The sequence below is a fragment of the Clinocottus analis genome, unplaced genomic scaffold (assembly GCF_023055335.1).
Source record: "Clinocottus analis isolate CAN_PGR_092001 unplaced genomic scaffold, fCliAna1.0.p SCAF_27, whole genome shotgun sequence".
Taxonomy (NCBI): Eukaryota; Metazoa; Chordata; class Actinopteri; order Perciformes; family Cottidae; genus Clinocottus; species Clinocottus analis.
The window spans coordinates 4,109,305-4,133,548 of NW_027176009.1; the positions used below are offsets into that span (position 1 = coordinate 4,109,305).

General features: G+C 42.7%; 2 protein-coding genes across 3 annotated transcripts; one reads left to right on the top strand and one right to left on the bottom strand.

Annotated features, from left to right (window-relative positions):
* Positions 1-2: 2 nt before the first annotated feature.
* On the top strand, positions 3-1,365 carry npb (neuropeptide B). Its single transcript, XM_068592365.1, has 2 exons — positions 3-366; positions 839-1,365. The coding sequence occupies exons 1-2, from the start codon at positions 103-105 to the stop codon at positions 965-967; spliced, it is 393 nt and encodes a 130-aa protein (XP_068448466.1). The 5' UTR covers positions 3-102; the 3' UTR covers positions 968-1,365.
* Positions 1,318-23,523, bottom strand: gnav1 (guanine nucleotide binding protein (G protein) alpha v1). 2 transcript variants are annotated; one of them, XM_068592363.1, is made up of 9 exons: positions 23,066-23,523; positions 22,699-22,790; positions 16,912-17,004; positions 16,088-16,248; positions 14,326-14,454; positions 6,326-6,455; positions 6,076-6,147; positions 3,924-4,011; positions 1,318-2,649 (listed from the first exon to the last, which is right to left on the bottom strand). In XM_068592363.1, exons 1-9 carry the CDS (start codon positions 23,193-23,195, stop codon positions 2,459-2,461), a joined length of 1,086 nt encoding a protein of 361 aa, XP_068448464.1. In that variant the 5' UTR covers positions 23,196-23,523; the 3' UTR covers positions 1,318-2,458. The 2 variants fall into 2 exon arrangements, with proteins under 2 accessions (XP_068448464.1, XP_068448463.1); XM_068592362.1 differs by having other exon boundaries at positions 6,266-6,455.
* Positions 23,524-24,244: the final 721 nt, after the last annotated feature.

Genomic DNA, 24,244 nt, shown 5'->3' on the forward strand with positions numbered 1-24,244 from the left:
TTTTCCCAACACCCAGCGAAACATAAAGTCGGCCTGTGACCAACAACAGAGGAGAGAAGCACCGTTTTCCTTTGCGTAAAAAGTGCCAAGACGGTTCCAGACATGGAGAGGTCAGTCAGGTTTGCAGTGGTGTGCGTCGGAGTGTCTCTGCTCATCTCCTGCCATCCAGTCGAAGCCTGGTACAAGCAGTCAACCGGGCCTAGTTACTACTCCGTGGGTCGTGCCTCCGGTTTGCTGTCCGGCATCAGGAGGTCGCCTTACGTCCGGAGGTCCGAATCCGATGAGACGCTGATGGAAAGCGGGGAGACGGCAGGTAACAACCTGACTCCAGAGATAAACAGGCAGATCTCAATCCTAAAAAGCATGGTAAGTATAGTTAAGATACTACAATCTTTACTCCTGTTTTATCGGGTGTTTTCACCCTGATGATAAAATAAAGAGACGAGTAAAAATTGCTTTCCTTTCAGCACCACAAGTCACATTTATAAATACTGAAAGTCGCCGTATAGCTGATATTAGACAGCACATTTGTTACTCTTGAATCTTTTATCAAGACGACGACACAAACTGCTGAGATCAACATCTTAACTCCACTTAACGTTGAACAACTTGTGCGTAAAATGGCAAACAGCGCTGCAGGACAAAGCGCAGATAACTACATTAGTTCTCATAAATGTTTTTGATACGGCAGAATAAACTACTATCATTAATGCACAGCGAAATAGTATTATTATTTTTAAATACAAGCATAGCCTGTCGGTTTGAGGAGACTTAGTCCATACAGAAAATATGTTGTTAATTTACAATTCTCTCACACTTGTATTCTCTCCTCCTGCAGGCCATCTGTGTGAAGGACATCTCTCCAAACCTGAAGAGCTGCGAGCTGCTGCGGGACGGGACGGGCACTTTCCAGTGCAAGGCGGACGTCTTCCTCACCCTGGATTCACTGGACTGTCTGTCTGCGTGAGTCCCGGACACAAGTCCTGGTCCTACCGAGCTCCGGGAGCGCTTCTCTGGACACGAGAAATCAAGGAAGGAGGGATGATAAGTGTGTGGGGGTGAGAGCCAGAAAACCTGATCACTGTCGACGATGGACCGCTGCAGACTCTGAATGTCCTTATTAAAAAAAAAAGAAAAACTCAAACATTGTTCAGTTTTACTTTGGTTATGTAGACAAGAAATAAAAAAAAGTTTGACAGATGTTAGTTAAAACCACCTTCTTTTCAAATGACTTCCCATCATTACTGTTTAACCACCGACATGAAGCCTCCATTGCTGAAATGTATTAAATGTCCAGAAAGTTGACTGCAGAGCAAATTTCCTGTAAAGTACTTTTATTTATTTTATCTATTAAAACGAACAAACACTGGTAACATTTTGTGTGGCTTAAATTTGTCTTTAAATATTTAATTTGCTACCTTCATCAACTTCTTCAGACCTACAGTTTCAGTACAATACACAGTACAGACCAATATATCAGTGTGAGCGCATGGCCTGTACGACTGAAAGAGACACTAACAAGTATTGTGAAAGTGAAGAAAAATATTTGTTAATTACATACACATGAAGCATTTAAATTACACGACGGCAAAACCACTTCATCATAAGGCACTTGGGGTGTTTCTCTCTTTTCTTTCATCTTCAGTATTTATCAGTCATCACCATATCTTGTTTATTACATGGAGCCAGAGAGGAGCTGCTGTGACAGCGGTCAGTCGCTCAGGGGAGCCTTCAAATCCGTCTGACTGCGGCGGAGTTAATGCCACACAAATCACAGGTAGGAAGCTTCATCCTGGTTGACAAACCAGAGTTCATGTGTGTGTCAGATAATGAAACAATAATCATCGACATGAAACACAAGTCGGAGGCTTCAAAGAGGTTTTTTTTTTTTTTTAACACTTTCTCTTCTTAAATTAAAAACCAGCAAAAGGAGGCACAGATTACAATGAACCAAGTGTGAGAGCATGAGTAAACACAAACTGGGGCTTTTAAAGTGATCACCACCTCATTAGGAGGGTGTAACGCACAGGATGTACACAGACACAGTGATGGATGAGGGGAAAACACACGATGGTATGCATGAGAGAACCCTGCAGGGGAAGTAACGAACAAACAGTAAATCCTCACCCCCTCTCTGTCTTGTCCCCGCGTGCGCAGACACACACACACACACACACAGAATAAATGGCATGTGTATTTAACAAGTAATAGTCTGATTTTGTAGTACAGTAGAAAAAACAAATGCCCAGTTCTCAACACAAGGTTTCAAAAGTCATCGTTTTAGGGCTCAACCCCAAGAATCAAGCGTCACAGAGGATGAAATGCAACAGAGCGTCAGCGCTTCCATGCTGCTCCTGCAGAGAGAAAACCATGCGCTTGGAGCTGACGATCTTCATGTCATTTCAAAAGAGACAACCAGCCCTGACTGTCCAGTGATGTGTCGGACCTCCGCTGGCAGTTACAGGAGCGACACGGCCTCCAGATTCTCTTTGATTATCATGTCCATGACCACCTGGAAGACGACCTGGATGTTGGAGGTGTCTGTGGCCGTGGTGAAGTGGTGGTAGATGAGTTTGCTGGGAGTAGTGTTGAGCGAGACGAAGGTGGCGGAGATGAAGCGGGCTGACGAGTCCACATCGCAGTCTGCACCTGGAGGAGAGATGAGGAGGGGTGAAACATCTGGCTCCTTTCTACAGAAGACTGAAAAGGTGTGGATGTTACAAAGCAGAGTCCATGATTCACATGTTTGTGTTTCAAAAGAAAATAAACTACCACACATAAGATACAACATTCTTGTGAGGTTAATCTGTTGACAAAAACCAATAAACTAGCGGTGACAGGGATCACACCAACAATCACCAGTCGCACCTGAACAACAAACGATGCCACTGAGAGCTCATGAAAAACTAGTTTTCTAAGCAGTGATGGAAAACATATTTTGATCCTTTACGTAAGTAAGAGTATAGATGTGTATTTTTCTGTAAAATGTACTTAAAGTATCAAAGTAAAACTACTTGTTCTGCAGTAAAATGTCCCATTGACTATATATATATATGATCATATATGAAATTATACGATCCTTAACACTGACACAACAACGTGTGAGTAGCATGTTGCTGTTGTAGTTGAGGAGGAGCTACTTTATCTTCTTAGAGTTACGTTGTTTATTCCAGTGGTTCCCTACCTCGGGGTCGGGCCCTCCAAAAAGTCTCAGGATAAATCTGAGGGGTGTACCTTGTCTGTAGTCTACTGTTTTCTTAATTAAATATTGGAAATATTGGATAATTTGAAGGTTTTTAAAAGAACGTACGTTAAAAGTTTAGAGATACAAATCCTTTTTTTTGGCAGACTGTTAACAACTCAGACATCTGAAACTTGACAAGAAGCCACAACACACATTACTTGAGTAAATTAACTTTGTTACCTTCCACCATAGTGGTAATATTAGAAATGCAAACCTGAACAAAAGCACAACAAAAAAGAAAAACAAACCTCAACAGCGACAATTTTAGGATCACCTTGCATCAAAGATTTTTGTTAAACAGACGCTTTCATATAATGTAGAGGTATTGCAAAACATTCAGATTAAATTAATTCAAATGAACACATTAACAACACGTGTTGGTGAACGCGCACGTATATGCGCTCATGGGATGGGGCTGTGAGGGAACAGCAGATGAAAAAGGTCAGGAGCCACAGTATTAGACTGGTCATCAGATCTGAGGTCAGGGAGAAATGGACGGTGGCTCTGCGGGCTGACCCCAATCCCAAGAGTTTTAGCATTTATATTGACATTTGCATGGGAGCAGAGAGGACACAGCCCCTGTAGATCCCACTGAGACGTGGGGCTCAAACTGCTGAGCCGAGTGCATACAAAAAATACAAAATAAAAAACAGGTATTAACAGTCTGTCTTTGTCCTACCTTTAAACTGTGGCAGGTAAAAACGCAGATGTCGCCCAGAGTGTAAAATCTTGTCTTGAAAAAGGTCTATCTTGTTCATGAATAAAATCTGCAATAAAACACACACAGACACACACACACAAAATTAGCTGCGAGAACACCAACGGCTTTGTTTCCAGTGTGAAAGATAGATATTGAGATTAGGAAGATGTTGGTTTTACGACTCCCATCTTTAGTGCTGAAATACCGAAATGAACAATGAAACCAATACTTCTTTTTTTACAGTCACATCTATTGTCGCTTTACAGATATGTACCCAAAATGTGAAAATCAGTAGGGGTGTTGAAATCAGCACGCTGTGGTGATAGTGGATCAATGAGCTCTATCTACTGTGCAATCTGTCACTCACAGCTACCGCTTCATTAATCTGGGACTCGACGGTTTTGTTTCACTGCCTCTAAACTCAACTCGTGCTCCTCGGCCGCCGCATCTCACAGGTACTTTTGCAGTCAACCAATTACTAGGCCCAAGTGTTGTCTTTTCAGGCCCTTTAATCGCAAAAATATAATAACAGGGAAAAGATAAGCAGATTCGAACAGGATACGGAGCAACACCTGGGTGTGTAATTATCACTGACCAGCCACGGTGAAGAGTTAATTGAGGTGGACGTTACAGATTTCCTTCCCACGTAAAAAAGATATCATTAAACTCTTGTTTAATGAGCCTGTTAGCAATGTTAACGTTCAGGCCCACACACAACCCTGCACATAAACCTGTCACACACACATTTAACTGTTCATTTAGCTCTATTGAAGCCTTAAATAAATAAAAAAATCTTTATGGTTATATCAAAAAGATTACTTTGGTGTAACACTCAACCTCCTTGTTAAGATTTGAGATTTTGACAAAAACGGCAAATGTAAACTCCTCATCCTCACAATCTCAAGATATCAAAATGGAAACTGAGCGCTTTGAGATGACTTAAGTACAGTTTTCTATTACAACGGCACGACAGAAGTGTTAAAAAAAAAGAGTAATCACGGTGACAGGCTTCTTTTGAAAAGTTGCAGAAAATGCGAGTCAACAGCGAGTGACACTCGCATCAACATGCACTGACTTGTCTTTTAAGTGGCCTTTAGATGAGGTAAGTGGAATGAATTGAACAAGCTCGTTACACGCTTGTTTTAATGTGATCATTTACCGGAAAGGAGAACGGAAAAACACAGAGAGGGGAAAATGTCGCCTCGCCAAAGCTCACCCTAATTACAAATTGCTGTTTAATTACGAGTGACGGAGGACTCAGAGACAAAGAGATGAGGCAGTGCCTTCTGTGTGTGTGTCTGTGTGTGTGTGTGTGTGTGTGTGTGTGTGTATGTCTGTGTGGAAACAGCATTTATAAAACGCATTAGCGTTGTTCTTGTCTCATGGTGTCACAGAACAAATGGGGAGCCACAACAAGAGTTTGCTCGCGTCCCCTCCATGTATTCTGTCCACAAACTGTCAAACTGAATTGCGGTTCCCACCCTCTTCAGCGGGAGCCTTTTTGTCTTGTTATTTTTAAATATAGCTGTCGCGACTTGCCAGTCAGGATGAGTGGTGGATAGACCCACTACAACTAAAGTTTCCACTTATAAACATATTTTCCAGAGTAGAATCAAAGGTAAAATGAATGGATCAAAAAGTATCTTGGATTATATTTCTATAGTGTTGTCAATTATATTGTAACCCCCTACAATCGTCCTGTGAACCCATAGACTGTATATAAAGATACAGTCGACGGGCCAACAACACCAAGACGGATGTACTTATGCACAGTGTTGCTTTGAGTTCACAGCTAACGTCAACATGCACCAACTGAGCTAGCTAGCTGTAGCTGTGGACTCTTAGTGCGGTCTAGTCTTAGTCAAATAAAAATCGGGTTGATCCGGTCATAATCCAGTCAAGAGCAAATACATTAGTAGCTTTGTTTTAAACTTTGATTCAAACAAACTCTTCAGCGTTGATCCATCTATGAATACATTATCTTATATAGTGTTACTTATTGGGACTCAGGAAACCCTTTATCTGTGGCACGATTCCAGGAGGTAACCCTTTAAATCTGAAAACTTCTCTTAGATTCCTTTTTTTTTCATCATCTTCATCCTGATGTGGAGGAAGTGAGTGTATTTCTCACCATGGATGTGTTGCGAAAGAAAACGTTGTTGCAGATGGTGGAGAAGAGCTTCATGCTCTCCTGAAGACGATTCTGCAGAGAAGACAATAACGTCAGACAGCTGCAAAGGGACCGACACTTTCTCGTTCCTAAAACTTGGTCTATGAGGACAGGAGGTCGTCTGATTGGTTGAGACTTAACAAGTGCTCACGAGTTGCTGTGCATGGAGAGCATTAACATTCACGAGGGAGGGATTGAGTGCTGCTTGTACCACAGAAGGGTCTTCCACCAGCGTCATGTCGTAACCGCTGAGCGCCACCACGAACAGCACCGCCCGGACATCCTCGAAACAACCAATCCACTTCCTTCGCTCAGTTCTCTGGCCTCCAACGTCATACATCCTGTACACAGAGGGAACACAAAAGTCATGACGAGGAATTGCGCTGGAGAAGGGGAATTCAAAGAGAAATGAAAAGATTGGAAATAACATATCTTTTTAGCTGCTACATGTTGAATTTGTAAACACACTAGTTCCTCAATGTTTCTGCCTGAGTGTTTGTGTTGAAAACAGCTGCTGACTGTTGCTGCTGGGAGAAAACTATGAGAGCAAACCAAACTGTAAAGTTGTGGGTCGTAAAACCAAAACAAGCTAAAAAACGTAATTTAATCAACTGTTAATATAAAGATTATTTGGACAGCTTTAACAGCAATCGACTTAACTGCCAAGATACATCAGATATATACATCGAGGTTCAATCATGTCACAAACATCACAGCAACATTCAACTTTGTACATACAGAGTGTGTAAACTGTATATTGTGTGAGGCGACAATCTGTGTCATATCACTTCGAGGATAAGCAACAATGTTAAACAGTTAGACAACAGCAAATGGACCTCGTACTTCAGTCTGATTGTCAAACTGTGGGTTGATGTGAGTGCATCTCATCGCCGTCACTTCTCGGCTGTGTCCCATACACTATGGCCACTGCGTAATAAACACTTCATAGTTTATAGCAGTTTATTATGGACACTTATCGACCATCTGTCAGGTTTACAGTCGCACAATTGTAGTTTTCAAATTTACCAAATGCACAAATAACACAGGTGTAATTAATAACCATGACGATGGCTGCATCCTATTTGGGTGTGCACTGTTAATGGGCTTGATCTGTGCATGCTGGCTCAATGATATGACAAACCTGTACTTTTCTTGCTGTGACAAGTAAAAAAAAAAACACAAATAAATAACAACGAAAGCTGTTTGACATGTGCAGAAGGATAAGAGAGATCCACACTGTGATTCTGGGCCCAGGTGCAATTAATTTAGCGGGGTGACACACTCCAATCAGGGGCCTTCAAGGAACTGAACACACACACACACACACACACACACACTCTATTATCATTAATATTGTAAGAGACGTCCCGTGTGGTATTTTACTAATCAGTAGGAGAACGTCTCATTATGTGTTATTTATCGTTCATAAGGCAGCCCTGTACGTTACGTTATATACCAGCATATGTGTGCGTGTGTGCAAGTATGGGGTATGAAATCTCACTGTGACTGACATGTCCTTTATCAGGATTCAATTTCCAGTAGAGAAGTGTAAAGCTGTGCTTTCACTGTGTTCATGACCTTCCATACTGATAGTGCAGTCGACTGTAGCACTGAGGGGTAGCTCTAATCAATGACAGATTGTATTGGTTCTGGATAAGGTCGGATATTCCTAAAATATGCGACACACACACACACACACAAGCACACAGACGCTCACGCACACACACACACACACACCTCTGAAGACCGGGCTCCCTCCTTCTCTCAATTTTCAGCAAGACAATCACAACACGGCAGCAGAAAAAAAAGTGTAAAGGTCAATGTTCTCCAGAAGGACGAGAGAGAAAAACACAAGAGCACAGAAACACAGAAAGAGACAGACACAGATTAGTTTGTCCCACTTCACCCATTTTCAAAACCAGATGTGCCATCTCCCACATTCCATTTGAGCATCCATCGAGTTAATGCAGCTCTTTATTGAGAGAGGAAATGAACATTTGGAAACACAGACGCGCAGAGAGGCAAACAAACCACACAGGTGGTGCAAAGTAAAGATGAGGCAAGAATCCCAATGGAACATTTCCGTGGAAAATAATGTGCGACAGAGAATGTCATTGAAGCCGATGCATCACTATTACACAAACCTACGTGCAAGCACATGTGCACAACCTCACGCACACGCAAGACACACCACAATCCCCTCACGACATGAGCTCTCATATCATATTCAGTCAAGTGCTGACTCCTGCTTCCAGCAACCTGCCTTCAAACGAGAAAAACAGGGCAACATGTTTTAAAAACTGACAAGATGCGTGTCACATGGTGGCAGGCCGTGGATTTTCTACCTGCACCTTCAGTGCCTCAGCTGTGTCACAGCTGGGCGCTGCGCGGCGTGCACTCCCCCCTGCCCACCCTTGCGAGCTAACAGCGAGCGCTAGTTAGCTCGCGAGCTAGCGTAGACCTGCTTTCCATTGCACCTTGGGCGACCATGCAGGGTGCGCAGTGGGGCGGGGAAGACAGCAGGTCCAAGTGTTATACAACATCCAGAGGGAAAGTCTACAGCTGCTACTTCAAGAACGGCCGATCGCAACCAACTTGACGAGGTGCATAACACCACCGACTCTACCGATGTGTGCAGATTCATGGTGCTGCTGCTGAGGAGCCTTGTCTCTGTGAGGAATCACACATGAAGAACCCTCCGTGGAATCTGATTGGACAAGAAAACTGCTTAACCAGCTGCCAAGCTGCAGCACTGCAGGCCTGAAGCTGAGGAACAGACAACACCGGAGCTGTGCAATGAGAAAATAAGCTAATGGGGACAAATACTTATAATACATGTAGTGTATTTGTGAACAACAACCAATTATGAAATAGCTATAACATTGTGATTCTATTTAGTCCAGCAGGGAAGGCCTTGCAGGGCCTGACGGCCCGCCGCTGGTGTCACATGATTTGGACTAAAGACTTCAGACTTCACAGTGAAACAACAAGACTAGCACCCGGGCCACACAGCTCTGCTAGCAGCTCTGTGACGATGGACTTACGCACAGTGAGGCTTTTAAGGTCAGCGTGCCAACATGCTCAGTCTAAGTTTTAGTGTCACTTGCTTAGCTTTGTTCAACACTTCATTCCATTTGTCACTACTCCAAGTCCACCTTGTACTTCTGCCTTTAACCAGCGTCTCCGGGCAGGTCGAAAGGCTGGTGTAAACTGCAGGAAAGACGTGCTGCAAAGGTCCAGAAAAAGCTAGTGGGTGGACCTTGCATTACATTTTTCTTTTTTGTCTAATTTGTTGCTGAGATGTGCCTGGAGTAAATGGAAGTGATTCAGGTCAACCTTCATTTTGATGAGTAATAGAACAAACTTAAATATAACAGTTTATTACAACATAATTCAGATTTAAGAGATCATGATACAGCTTGTATACATTGGCTCTTACCAAAATAATACGTAATAATACATAATACCAAACAATATTACATTTAAAACTACTATTATTAAATGGGTGTTTACATTTCAGTTAGCATTACTTTGGTTTGGGAACACATTTTGACCAAAAGATCAGGACTGAAGTCCGTCTGCAGTGTACATACTATCTATTATTGATATAAATCTCCAGATGAAAACTGATTAAGCCGACTGTGCAGAGAGCAAACACGTTCCAACACGTTTCTTTCTGTCGCACCGCGTCTTATATTGTCCTCTCCTCTACTCTCTCCACTCGGCCCTTCTGGCACCATAATGTTCATCCTCATCAGCAGCGTTGTAATGGTAATTATCAGAGCAGTTGATGTTAATGATGCAGAAAAAGACCCAGATCATCATTACACTGAGGGGGTAAAGGTCAAACAGGACGTCTGTATGCAAACTACGCTGCGTCTGGATGAAAAGTTATGTTGTGTGTGTGTGTGTCTGCATAAGATTTATGCAGACACACACACACACACACACACACACACACACACACACACACACACACACACGGTGTAAATCACAGGTGAATTAGGGTTCCTTTTAAAAAAAAATCATACCATCAAAACTGACAATATTTATTTTTTTGTAGTGACTATCATGAGCCTCAATTCTCGAGAACACGTCGTGCAAATTGCAGGTTTTCCAATAGCGGATAAGTCAGTCAGACCCATGTACATATATTTTACAGCTTGTCTACTTTACTGTCCCATGCGGTGAACACACACACACATGCACAAAGCACATGTAGCAACATAATGAAAAGAGGATATACAGAAGGGTAAAAAAGAGGATTAAGCTCTTAAAGAATAAGCAGACAACCTCCCGTTAGATCCACAATAAGACCCTACAAGAATAGCTCCAAAATGCACATATTTGATAAGAAGATTGGTACCACTCTCATAAGTGAGCTCCAAACGCAGGTGAGGGAGCAGAATTGAGGCAGAGCACTGATGTCACACTATCGTACTGTGTGGGATCTTTACGTCTCTGTTGATGGTATTTAATGTGAATTATGCAAATCATGAACATTTGGTCACATTCATTATTCAGAGCATTAAGTTCCACAGAAGAAACTTAGGTTTGGTGTTTAACACTGAAAAAGCTTATTTCTTCGTTAATGTTTTACTATTAATTCTGTGTTTACTTCTCGATGCCTCACAGTGCCAATGTTTAATGTGAGACGCAGCAAAGAAGAAATGTCTCCTTCCTCTTAGCTTCTTCATAAAACCAATTCAAAACTCATTGGAGCTTCTTTGAAATGTAGGACACTATATTGTTTTAATTGAAAACTCTACTCGCCATCGATGTTGGATTGTGTAATTGCCTGTAGACAAATTTCACATTCAGTCGACCTGATGCACATCAACAAAAGCTTCAACAAAGGTCCCAAGGCCGATTTAATCTGGGAATGTTCGGGCTACATGGTATGCATAATACCTCAATAATTCAAAGCCAAACGCCTGCATTTTTTGCATTCAATCATGACTTAAATATTTGTGGATTCAATACTGAAATACTGAGAATTGTTTGAACAGTAAATTCAACATAAAACGATTGTTAAATAATAAAAAGGCAGGGCACAGATGCTGGTTCTGAGTATGACCCAACGAGAGGCAGACGTTGAAGTGGAAGAGGCAGTTTCACATCGCGCAGCCTCAATATCTACAAAAGGAGACTGGACTGCTTTCCAAAATCTTTGATGAATAAACTCTGATATTGTTCAAATGTTGAAAAGTAAAAGTTGAAGAACAGATACTTTACAAATATTGCAGAATTATACAAACAGGAATTTGGCTTATTCATAGTCATATTCAATATTTTAATATAAGTAAAAAATAAAACGAGGCTTCTTGTTCAGAATGAAGGATGTTTGTAATATTGTGCATTGGACCTTGATGTCTGTATTTGACTCTGAAGATCTTCTGTCTTATCATGATGCCACATTGACACCCTGTTAATCCTCGTGCACTGAATCACAAATGACACATGTTGGACTCACCATTGATCTCTGTATCAAACGGTTGGATGGACCTCTAAACAGTCAAGAAGATAAAGCCATCTCGTGTTATTCATTTATAATTCTCTCTACTGATGAAGCTTCCACAATACCTCACATCCCTCCTTTAAATATTGTATCTATAGCACACAATCCGTTAACTAGTCTACCTTAGATAACCCCTATGTAAGGTAATATAGAACTTTATTAATCCCAAAGGAAATTATTGTGCTAGAGATTGATAAAAGATTACAACAAAAGATCAAGAAAAAACAATAAAATAAAACAATATAAGAAGCGTGTGTAATAAGTGACACTAACAGAAACTCAAAATTAATGAAGGAAATCATTTGTTAACTCATTCGTTAGTAAAAATACAACATGTTACATGTCTGAATGGAAAAACTCAAGCTCGCTCTTTCTGAGAAACACAAACCATCTACCTCTCCAAATCCCTTTCATATCCCTTTTGTTCCTAAGTTTTAAATAATTACATTGACTTATGCAAAGCTTTTCATCAACCCCAAGGAGGGCTTGATCTCTCCAAGTCACAGGCACCCCCATCTCCCTCTCCCACATACACACACACACATACACACACACACACACACACACACACACACACACACACTATCTCATGGCGCTGTGTGTCAATTAACTTAACTCAATTATTTATCTCCTGAAGAATTCAGACAGATAATGGAGAGGGTGTGTGCGGGCGGGAGGCTGCGCTCCGTCCTGCAGCACCACCTGGGACTCTGCTCCCTCCTTTCAGGTCTGACACCGTCACCTTGTGGTGACGTCACCATCACAATGTTTCACAGTGAAACAAAACACACACACACACACACAAATGATTAAAAAGCAAAAACAAGAAGTTTCTAAGGTGACTCGACAGTGACGCAAACGGGAAGACTTCAAGGAAAAAGCTGTGCCGGCGAACAGATACGCTTATCATCAAAGCATTTGTTTGCTGGTGAAACTTTTCCTGATATGAAATACTGTCAAATCAAGTCAAATTTGTGTTTGCCATTAAATGCAAGAACCCTCTTAAGTCAGAGGCATCCAGAGTTGTAGAAGAAGCATTTAGATTTGACACAAATACCCCACTGAAGTCCTCTGCTGACAAACTGACTCGCTCCACGATGTTTATTTGCTATACAGAGATCTTATGAAACGCTCGGGTAATGTGTTTTATTATTTTAATTCCCAATAAGATGTAAAGTCGAGCATGGATGATGGACAGGTTGTTATTGAAGAAGAGAAGAGATGCTCCTCAGGTAGACATTACTAAGAAAGAAGAGGAAAGTAATCACATTTTCTTCGAGTGACACACACACAAGACGAAGTGTGTTGCTGAATGTATCCTTGTTAACCCTCCATCCACGGATCATTAGTCTTCCTATAAAACCAAACTCCGGAAAATCACCCACAATCCTTCATGCTGCCGCTACGAGCCAACACACTAAAAGCAGACTTCTTGATTTCCACTTCCACGGGTCACAAATGTTTAACGTCAACTTGTCCGATGTCTGTTTTATGATCAAACACACGAAGAACTGACGACATTCACATCAGCCGCAGTGTCGTTTGTGTTTAATGCTAATTGGCTAATATCTGTACACTTACACGCTAAACAAAGATGATGAACAGGGTAAACATCAGAGCAGTTGATGTTAATGATGCAGAAATATGTTGAAGAATTTAATTAAATTAGAGTTTTTCTGTTGATCTACCAGCAAATATAATTTACCACCCTACAGACACCGGTCAAGTATCGACGTTTGCAGCGAATACATCGGCAGACGCTTTGTCTTGTTTATCTCCTCATCAGATATTACTTGATTTATAGTGGATGTCTTTTTGTTGATTTTAAAGTTTGTCAGGACTTTCACCTTTAAACTATAAAACCTTCTCAGCTCTTCTAACTCTCACAACTTCCATTGTTCCTGCACAATTTACTCAAATGTACTCAAAATCTTTCAACGCTCACTACAGCCAACACTTCAACTGACGCTTGCAGCTCAATTCATTCTCGGCTGACATTTCAACTCCTTTCAGCACTTTCACTTCAAGTTAACCCAGTTTACACTGTAACTGTATTTAGCTGTTATTTCTTTATTGACATTTCAATGTATTTAAATGTTTTGACTTCCCTACAACTTTACAGACATCAGAAGCAAGCACATGAACCCATCTACCTTTAAAATGTAGTCCTATAAGTTGTGATACTAATGGCAACCTCAGCAGCCTCATCAGCATGTAGCATTAGTGTTTTAGTGTGGGCTTCTTCTTTGCTGTAGGACTGATGCTTAACGAACCATCATCAGAGAAATGAAGCTCATTAATATCCTTCGCCCTGTCATAACCATCGGCAGCTTCAGGAAATGAGTTCAGCCATTGGATGACGATAAAAGCGTCGGTATTATGAAACTCCGGCTCGTTGATCAGAGACGAATATTGTCATCTGACATCAGCCTCAGATACCTGCCCTCTGCTTCTTCACTGATAAGACCTAGCCACTCATACCCTTGAATGTGTGTGTGTGTGTGTGGTCAGTAGATGTAAAGCCAAAACGATAGGTCATATCGACGTATTGAATGAAGCCCCTCCATCTCCATCTCGCATCTTGGGCCTATCACACGGCTGTGGACAGAGATAAGCGTGTCACAGCCGAAGAAGTGAAGTACGTCGGTGCGACAGGCGCTTCTGGAGAAGTCACAAGAGTGAGAGGCGTCTACCTGAAAATGAGACGGTCGACTTTGAACTGGGTCTCTATCACGCCTGTTGTCCTTAGTCGTACTCGCAGAACGTCTGTCTCTGTGGGCACGTACTCTGGAGACGTGATGCGGGCCAGGTTCTCAAAGAAACTGCCAAACGAGGAAGAGGAGGAGGAGGCAGAGAGTGAAAGGGGAAAAACAGAAGAGAAACGGGGGGAAAGAAAGAGGGAAAGGAATGTAAACTTAATAACCTGCAGACAAACTTGAGATCAAAAGGGAATCAGGTATCAGTTGCGGGTGTCTCGTACATTGTGTGTGTGTGTGTGTGTGTGTGTGTGCGTGTCATAGCCATCAGCTGCCAGGTGGCGGGTAGAGCGTGCAGTGATAACGCTGCAGGCCCAGGGGGCGCAGCGGCTCATCACCATGAATATTCACACTGTGGTTTACCATAATAACACACTGAGGCTAAGCTTTCACACACAGATTAGCTATTAAAGGCAGCTATAGTGTAATCAACTGTATTATGTGTGTGTGTGTGTGTGTGTGTGTGCTCAGTGAGATGTGATCTGTTCGCATGCACACACAGACAGACATACAAAGACACACAGGCTGTGACGTCTCCCCCTACCTAAACTGACTGTGACATTCTCAACGAGTCATCCTGCATCAGTTTCTTGAACAGGGACACACATCCTGCTGCTTGGAAAACACGCGCACGGCGCAAGTTTCTGTTTTGTACTTCTGTCTTTGTGAGGACCATTCGGAGTTTCAGAGAAGGGGTCATTTTTCATGTGACTACATTTTGACCAATCCTCAATTCTTCAGTGTTTGAACAAAGCTAAACAAACCCACTGGACACTACCTGCTCAGCAGCAAACGTCACAGAAACACCGTTGCAGACTAGCTGGTGAGCACAGAGGAGCATTGAGCAGCAATAGACAGATACATCTGAAACGCCTGTAATAATCTCTTAATTTCACAGAAAAACAACGACTTACAACTACGCTGAGAAAATTTAACTTGAAAATTTGAAAACGTGTGTGTTTGTTCAATTGTCTTTGTATTTATTACCAACAATAATTATTGCATCACTAGATCAAATAATATATTAATATATTATAATATTAAAGTTGCACTTATCTGGAATAATTTCAAATGAACGTAAAGATCTGGAAAATGTATTATGCCAATAAGTGTCCTCACAAGTATAGAAGTATGAACATGTGTGTGTGTGCCTGAGGAAAGCGGAGGGTGATGTTGGGTGGTTCTCAGTGGGAACAAGGGAGGCTGTCGGTGCAGATAACCCCAGAGCCGAGGCCTCTTGCTGGCGTGGAGAATGAGAACAGACAGCCTCCTGGTGGGTCGCCTTACACGCGGCATCCCTTCTACACTCATTTCTTATTTTCTTCTCCCTCCTCACTTCTTTACTTTCATCACTGGCCCTGTACATGTCTGTCTTTTATCTTAAATATGCACATTTTTAAACATTCACTGTAATACTTCTGCGTTTGAGTGTTTTTTGCATCGCATTGCTTTGCATCCGAGACCATTTCAAAACAAACTCATGCATGCATTTTAAAGATGTCACATGGATATAGATAATACCTTATGGAGATACATGTAATTTCACATTACTTGGGTTTGTCTCCCTCTTTCCTCTCCACTCCCCAGACTCTAATTCCAAGTGACAGCGAGCACACGGCCGAGCATCGGCTGCTAAGTCCAGCTCATTAGACCCCTGCGTCTCCTCTGCACAGTGTGAGTGTGTGTGCAGGGTACTCACTACAGCGCCGAGTCATTGAGCTCGTACTCGTATCCTCGGGCCGCCGCCGCCCTCACCCCCTGGTCGGCCAACAGACAGGACAGAGCGTGGCTGAGGAAAGGAAACAGCACTCGTTCTTCGTCAAAACAGCGCCCACACGACAGGACAGAATGGGCGTGGACCTGCAAGAAGAGACGGAGACAGATATATGGATGAATGGATGGATGCACGGCTGGTCAGGAAGAGGGCAGATGGAAAAGAGGATGTGAGGCTTGACGACAGAAAAGTTCAGGAGTCTGTCTCGGCTCTTAAGACTTGGTAATCATTACAGACGGACACATTTATGGATATACACACAAACACATGTGAAAACACAAACATATACACTCCTTGGTGACATTTAATGGAGGAAATAATTTGGTCATCATCTCCCAGCAAGATGTGCTGAGTGGGTGGATAGTGGATGACTTCTGATAACTTTGACCATGAAGTTCAAATCAAATTGAACCTCACAATCCAACCACCCACTCGGTCTAGCGCTCTGCAACCAAACTGTTGCTGCGCGTGGAGTAGCTGTGTGTCTGTTTGTGTGTGTGTGTGTGTGTGTGTGTGTGTGTGTGTGTGTGTGTGTGTGTGGTGCCAGAGCCAGCAGCTGTTGCAGTGTTGAGATGCTGCTCTCTAGTGGAGATCTGGTGCACTGAAGAAGAGAAGAGGAGCAGGATAAAAAAGAGAAAGAGATAGAGAAGAGAATGATTTGGAGAAAAGGTTTGAAAGAAATGAAAAAAAAATAAAAAATCCAAAAAGGGACAAAATGCCAAAAATGAAGAGTGACAGTTTGACACTACCTTGTTCCTGATGTTAGCCAGGTTGATCCGGAGGACGCCCATGCCATGGAGGACGAACTTCATGGAGGTCAGCAAGTTATCCAGCACTGCAGGCTTTAAAAAAATAAAACTAACATCACTGACAAGGACAACGATTCAAAGAGTACCTCACTTTTTATACATCAATAGCTCCACATTTTTGGAAAATACTTTTACTGTGTGTGTGTGTGTTTGTGTTTGTGTGTTTCCATCCAAAACACCCCATGGAACAGTAAAAAGTGTAATTCACATAAATTAAACACGTAACTCTGTTTTAGTGCTTGGAAACCTTGAGTCTTTAGTGACTATGCAGAGTGACTCCTGCAGAGAGTCGGGATGTGTGTGTGTGTGTGCTTCCGTGTGTGTGTGTATGTGTGTGTGTGTGTGTGTGTGCTTCCGTGTGTGTGTGTGTGTATGTGTGTGTGTGTGTGTGTGTTCCCTCTCTGTCACTCTCCTGCCAGCTCAGGATAAGCTTCACATTCCATCCCGATTCTATCACAGTCTGGTCGCTCCTCTCTCTCTCTGTGTTTCAGTGTCCACAGGAGATGCGTTGCTCTCCAAGTGAAATGTGCGAGGTGAGATAATGCAGGGGGGTGACGGGCTTCATCTTACGAGGAAAGCCGGGCTGAGGGCTGCTGACACCACGGCGTCAGGGACATTTCGGGGGGAACCTCGGCTGATAGCGCTGCATTGATTTGTGTCGGAGATAAGCGGCTTTGTGCGTTTGTCTCCCTCTGCCTCATTATCACTGTCATCTGCTCAGATATGCAATTTCATATCACACCAAATTAAGTTTATAATAATAGCAAATTCTTATAGTCTTCCATACAATAAATGATGTATGTTTTACGGTGCAGATGTTGTACGAGCATAAACATCACTAGAAACCAGGCAGTTGGTGATGAAGGGGTGATGGCAGCTACGAAGGTGTTCATGAAGTGGTCTCTGCACTGGTCGTTAGTTACAGGTCGCTTAGCGAACAAGACTCAGTGTCACTTTGTAGCATGAAGAGTGCAGTCGTAAGATACGACGAACAGGACGAAGAGTCTATAGTCATGGTTGAAGCTCTGAAAAGCTGTACTTGGGTGCAACAGTTCATTCTAACATGCTCACAAAGGCAATGCTAAGATGCGGATGGTAGGCAGGTGTTACGTGCACCATCCTCACCTTCTTAGTTAGCATACTGACATTTCCTAAGTCGTGAAAAACATAAAGTACAGCCGAGGCTGATGGGAATGTCATGAACCAAAGAAATGGACAATAATATTGTTTACATTACATTTCATTTAGCTGACGCTTTTATCCAAAGCGATTTACAAGAAGTGCATTCAACCGTGAGTACAAACTCAGAACAACGAGAATCCGGAAAGTACAATTTCTTCAATAAAGTCAAACTACAAAGTGCTATGTGTGCTCGGTGTAGTCGGAAAAGTGTGTTTTTCGTTTGCGACAGAAGATGTAGACACTTCCTGCTGTCCTGATGTCAATGGGGAGCTCATTACACCATCGAGGAGCGAGGACAGCAAACAATCAAGACTTTGTTAAGTGTTTAGCTCGCAGCGACAAAGCGACAAGCCCAACGAGCTGGGGTTTGACATAATGATGGCGTCTGATGAAAAGTCAGGGCATCACCAACACCGTTCCTGCTGCCACTGCTCGTGTGACGAAGAAGTATCGCCGACACAAAATAAAGGCGTCTCTGAAGTTAGTTCTTTTAAAACGTGTTCCTTAGTGAAACTCTGTCTCATGTTTTGAAGTATTTTTGCTGATTTGACCGCTGCTCAAGCTATTAAAAGCATGCAATGTCTTACAATTCTATGGTCCCATGAGAATGATAACAAGTAAAGTCGACCGGCCCTAATATGTGTAATTCAGCTGTGTGACGCTTGAAGGAATAATGCAATTACACTGAACACATTCAATTGGGCCTTATGACACAAATGCATGAATTCAAGAGGGCATTCGAGGCTCGTAGGGGACTTCTGCTCAATGTGTAATTTCATTGTGGATTTATCTTGGATTGTCATGAACATTTGAAGATGAATTTCTTAATTCACACATGTCGCCACTGCTCATGCGGATGTTGTCCTTGCATCTTGAGATAAAGTGTTACCCTCGGTCACCAGCGCCTCTCCAACCTCAACTGGTTTCGATGCGAGCTCGATGAGGGGAAACCAAACACTGTTGATGTTGGATGCCTCAAAAAGCCTTCTTTTTTAAGTATCCATTCTTGAGGCAGTTCACAGTAAAGAGTCATCTGCGCTGTCACTGCCACTCCTTGGATTTTAAGTACAAGGGATTAAATGACTGTCTGTATCTCTCGTCCCTCCCTTTAGTTTGTTCATTCTTCTTCTTTCCTTCCCTCCTTCAACCTTTGTCCTCCTTATCAATTGTTCCCAAGTTCCTCCACCCCCTCTGACTCAGGACTTACTTTGGTTTTGTGTTGACAGCGGAGGTGGAAGGCAAAGAGGGAGGAGGGGAAACATCAACATCAGACACTTTGTGTGACTAACCGTACGGGACGTAAACTGACCAATCAGCTGCTGCTGGCTGTTGCAACTAAACACACTTTCTGCCGGATGGCTACATTACCCATGATACACAAACACTGGGCCATTCTTTCCACTGACCGATGCACGCACAGACACACACACACACACAATTGGCTGGTAATCTGAAACCATCATCACCTTCAACACCTCTCTGGAAGAGTAAAGTAGTAAAGAGTAAAAAGACACTGTGCGAACGTGTGTGTGTGAGAGAGAGAGAGAGAGAGAGAGAGAGAGAGAGAGAGAGAGAGAGAGAGAGAGAGAGAGAGAGAGAGAGACAGAGAGAGAGAGACAGAGAGAGAGAGAGAGTGTGCGTGTGTGTGTGCGTGTGAAAGGAAGTACAACAGACAAAAATCTCTCACACCTTTCCAACCTTTGTTTCCTGCTGGCTATCAATACTCCGACCAGCATCACCACCACAGCTTAAAGCATTGTGAGAACTTTATGTTTCATAGTGGAGATATCACAACTCCCGTTACAGCAGCATAATCTCTAAATCCATGCAGATACAGTGAACTATTGTTCAAAGTTGCTGTTTGGATCGGCTCCCCGAACCCAGACAATTAACAGCCATTAGCAGTTGTCTTGTGTTGAAACAATTTACAACGAAAGCACAACAACAAAGACTGCAGCTCAACTGACGGTCGTCTGATATTTAATTATTAACCAACAACTGTTCTGCTAACAATGTATAACTCAGACCGTGAGTGTGTGTTTGTAGTTTTTAAGCTCTATCGCTTCCACAAACCACAATCTCACAGCCGGTCGAGGTGAGAAAAAAGATCCCTGATTCTTTGCATTTTTCAAGTAACTTGACCTTGAAACAAACACCTGAATCAACAAAGAGAACCCTGGCTGAAAAAGACAAATTCAGTTCAAAAATGTGATGCATTGCAACACGCACGCACGCACGCACGCACGCTTTTGTTGACACAGGGTTGTGTGCATTGGAAGAGAATGAAAGGAAATTTAGGCCTATCCAGAGTAAAAGCAACACCACGGCCTCGGGCTGAAAATAAATCAGGGATGAGACAAAGAGGAGCCAGTTTCAGCTTCCTACCTTTCTCTACACAACCTGGCTGGCAGCAGGGCCACAAAAAAAAACAGCTACCGAAATAAAGAGATGGGGGTTTTCTCACTGTGCCTTTAGGGTAAATATGATAGAACAGATAGCGTGGAGCAGGGATTACCTGTCCAGCTCCAGTCCAGATGTTCACTGCTGCACTGCTGGACACAAAGACGCTAGTTCAAGATAGCAGGTAGGGCGTCAGGGGTAGGAATACAAATACAATGTTGAACAATAAGTACACGGCTTGATAAAGAACAATGAGCCCACGTGTGTGTGTGTGTGTGTGTGTGTGTGTGGACTGTGGGAGGTTGGGATGGTCAGGAAAGGGAAGGTTTGAGAGTTAGTGTCATATTTCCAAAACAAGGGCGTCACCTGAGAACAAAGGCCAACGCAACTGACAGCATGGACAACAAAGAGATGTGATTACTGCATTTAACACGCGTTCATGCGTGTGTGCATGCTTGAACATGTCACACATTGTTGTGTAAATGCAACACAAGGAGGTTCTGAAACCATCACGCATATAGATTATTTGTTTTATTATATTATTTTTAATGTAGCCATATTCAAGCGATACAAGAAGAATTGGTGCCTTTTACCAGCTTTTTGAACAATGAAAATGTGTAATTTTAGGACTAAATATCATAACAAAATGCCATTCCAGCCGCCAGAGGGATGACCTTCAGATTGTTATGGAATTTGTTGCTTAAACTCTGGTCGCCATCAGGATAAATTGTAACGACTCCTAAGACCTGAGTTTCGATACCAATATTAAAAAAATGTGCATTTGCAATAACATTTTTCTACAGAATCTTTTTATTCAACTTAATAAAATAGGCCAGTTCTCAAATATTGACGACTGAAGACGAGCCACCGTATAAAAATGTCTGAATAAAGTCTGAAAGAAATAGTCAACATTTGCATTTAAATTTAGGAAAACCTGATCAAATAAATGAGACCACACAATCAATACAGGGTTTTGGTACTTTAAGACAGTTTTTGATACACATTTAATTCTGCACCAAGAAAGTGTCGGGGTTTGATATCCAGGCCTCTTTAAACTCATAAAAAGTAAAAACGGATCTCCTCATGAAAGAAAGCATGATGCTGGTGTTTAGAGGAGGGAACTGCAGACTAGGTGACGGTTAGGAGACAGGAGAAGGAGAGAGGATGCAGGAAGGGAGCTGCAGGCGTCTTTAATATCTAGGAATGCATTCAAACATCCCAGCTGCCAATACAAACAACGGGGAGCTACATATGTCATATGAGTGTGAGAGAGCACACTCCTGCCCATGAGCAACTGCAAAAAAAGTTTTTAATAAAGTTTGACAAAGTTTTTGGACACAAGATGATTAACAACTTAACAGCAGTGTGAATTATTTAGGAGAGTTCGACCTCCGCCATCTTCATCTGGGAAGTTTGCCTCGTCAGTCCGTTCCAGTGACAGAGCTGTTATTAAAGAGGGGATATCTGGAGTGTGACGAAGTAGAGAAAAGGCCTTCTCTGTCGTCACATACTCATTATGACAGAACAATTAAGACAAAGATGAAAAGACACAGAGTAGAAAAGGGGAAATGGAGGGGAAAAGAGGAGAGTAACACATTTACTAAGAGGTTAAAGAAGGGGGACTTTGAAAAAGATAAGCCTTCAATAAAAACAAGCTGATGTGTGTGTGTGTGTGTGTGTGCGTGCGTGTGTGCGAGCAGATGCGAGCCAAACCACTGCACACCAACTTGGATCTGACCTTATGCATCGTGAGAAAATGTCCCCACAGGAACATCGCCGGATTTTCCATCTCATCTCCTGTTCATCTCCATCACTGACTCCACATCTTTAACTTTAATCCCACTCATATGAAGCAGTAATGTGCCTGCAGCATAAACCAACCTCCTGGCCTCCCCGTATTGGAGTCAATTACTTACTTGAATCTGAACTATGATGATAAACAAATGAAATCTGGAGCAGCTCAAAGGAACGTATCAGTTTTGTACCACTTCAGCCCAGAAAACATAAGACACATGTGACTGTTATCCAGCTCTCTTCTTCTGGAATCATAACACAAAGCCCACTGTGTGCCAATAAACTGTTATCTGATGAAATAAAAAGCATCCGGCAGGGTGAACCAGTTTCAAGTATGTGTGCGTGTCCAACCTTGAAGCTGGTGAGCTCTTGCTTGGTGAATCCATGACTGTGAATGATCTTCATCTGTTTGACCAAAGTGCTTTTACCGCTCTCTGCTGCACCTGGAGGAGGTTGTAAATAGGGGGATTTTAATGTAAAGTAGAGATACATCAAACTTGCATCTACGATCAAGTTGATCACTGAATCTACACAGGTTACATTAAACCCTGGATTTATGTGTACGTCACAACCGAAATTCGATTGAACGTTTTGAAACTGTATCCTGTCAAAATATCCAGCGAGGGCTTCAGGTGCTCTTCTTATATTTACTGGTCCATGTGGACGCTCGGGACACGTCTATTGGGCGAGTTTAAGGATGTTCAGGAGTCAGTCTCACCTAGTAGGAGTATTTTAACCACATTCATCTCCCGCTTGGCGTACTCGTACAGGTCTTTGTCTATCTTGGCACTGTGTATCCTCGCCTTCTTCTGCTCCTCTGTAACATCGGTACCGAGGCACAGTCCCATCCCGAGCACTCATCTCCTCCCCCGAGCCCCGCCGGAGAGGAAAAACAAAAGGCAGGGAAGTCCAGGCTAGAAATCAACCCGACCGTGTGTCTAGGAGCTGCATGCTACGAGCTCTCCTGCTGCAGGCAGACTGTTAACTCTCGAAAAGAAACGTCCAGGCCATCTCCGACACATCCTTCAAACTCTCAAGAGTCGGGGCTCAAACCGCGCGGACAAATGGGATTTTACGCACTGCTCCGGTTGTTGTTTGGTAGTTTTCCTGTGCGGCAGAGCGTAATGGGCGGTAACTTTTCAACGACTGTCCTCAGCCGTGAAAACGCCAAACTGCTGTCACGGTTCAAAACCTTCCCTACCGCCTTGGCAAAGAGCCCAGACGATCCTAAAAAGTGCCTCCTCCCACCGCAGCCTGCCGCACAGATGGAAAAGTTTTGGACTTCCCTGGGAAGTGACGTCCCGGAGACAAAAATGCTGTATACGCAATTCCACCTGTGTGCTGAGAAACCCCTTGAAGTGGTGCGAAGTAACTGAGTAAGTTCAGTAAAGTACTGTGTTTCCACTTCGAATTGGTACTTTGTCTACAAAACATATGATCTCTTTATATGATACGATGTAATGCATTAGTTAAGCCTTTGCAATCACAGGTGTTTTCAATTACTACGGCTGATGATGAGTTCAAGCAACTGCAAAAAAACTGCGAGTGCTCAAGTTGCAGTTTTGTTAAGTTATGGATTCATGGATTTACATGCTGTGTGTGATGCTACCAACAGCCACACATACGTGACACATACGTTTTCACTGGCAACACAACAAATAGAGAGGCAGATGGCAAGCAAGTCAGTGAAGTCGGTGCACACACACGCAGTCTGGAGACGAGGTTGTATCAGATACAGAAAGGTGAAAGAAATACATGGGGTGGATATGAGTTGTGAGCTATTCAACCAAAAGAGTTTATTTATTCTGTGAAACTAGAATAAAAGCACACACTCTATATAAGTGAGAGAAAAAAAACAATCAAACCAAATAAAGGATTTTCTGTCGTTATAGTTTCT

Coding starts and splice junctions, on each gene's coding strand:
- npb (XM_068592365.1), top strand. CDS start 103: ATGGAGAGGTCAGTCAGGTTTGCAGTGGTGTGCGTCGGAGTGTCTCTG. Junction 367..838: donor TCTCAATCCTAAAAAGCATG/GTAAGTATAGTT, acceptor CTCCTCCTGCAG/GCCATCTGTGTGAAGGACAT.
- gnav1 (XM_068592362.1), bottom strand. CDS start 23,195: ATGGGACTGTGCCTCGGTACCGATGTTACAGAGGAGCAGAAGAAGGCG. Junction 14,455..16,087: donor CTCAATGACTCGGCGCTGTA/GTGAGTACCCTG, acceptor CTCGTTTGGCAG/TTTCTTTGAGAACCTGGCCC. Junction 6,456..14,325: donor GTCGACCGTCTCATTTTCAG/GTAGACGCCTCT, acceptor CTCTGTGTACAG/GATGTATGACGTTGGAGGCC.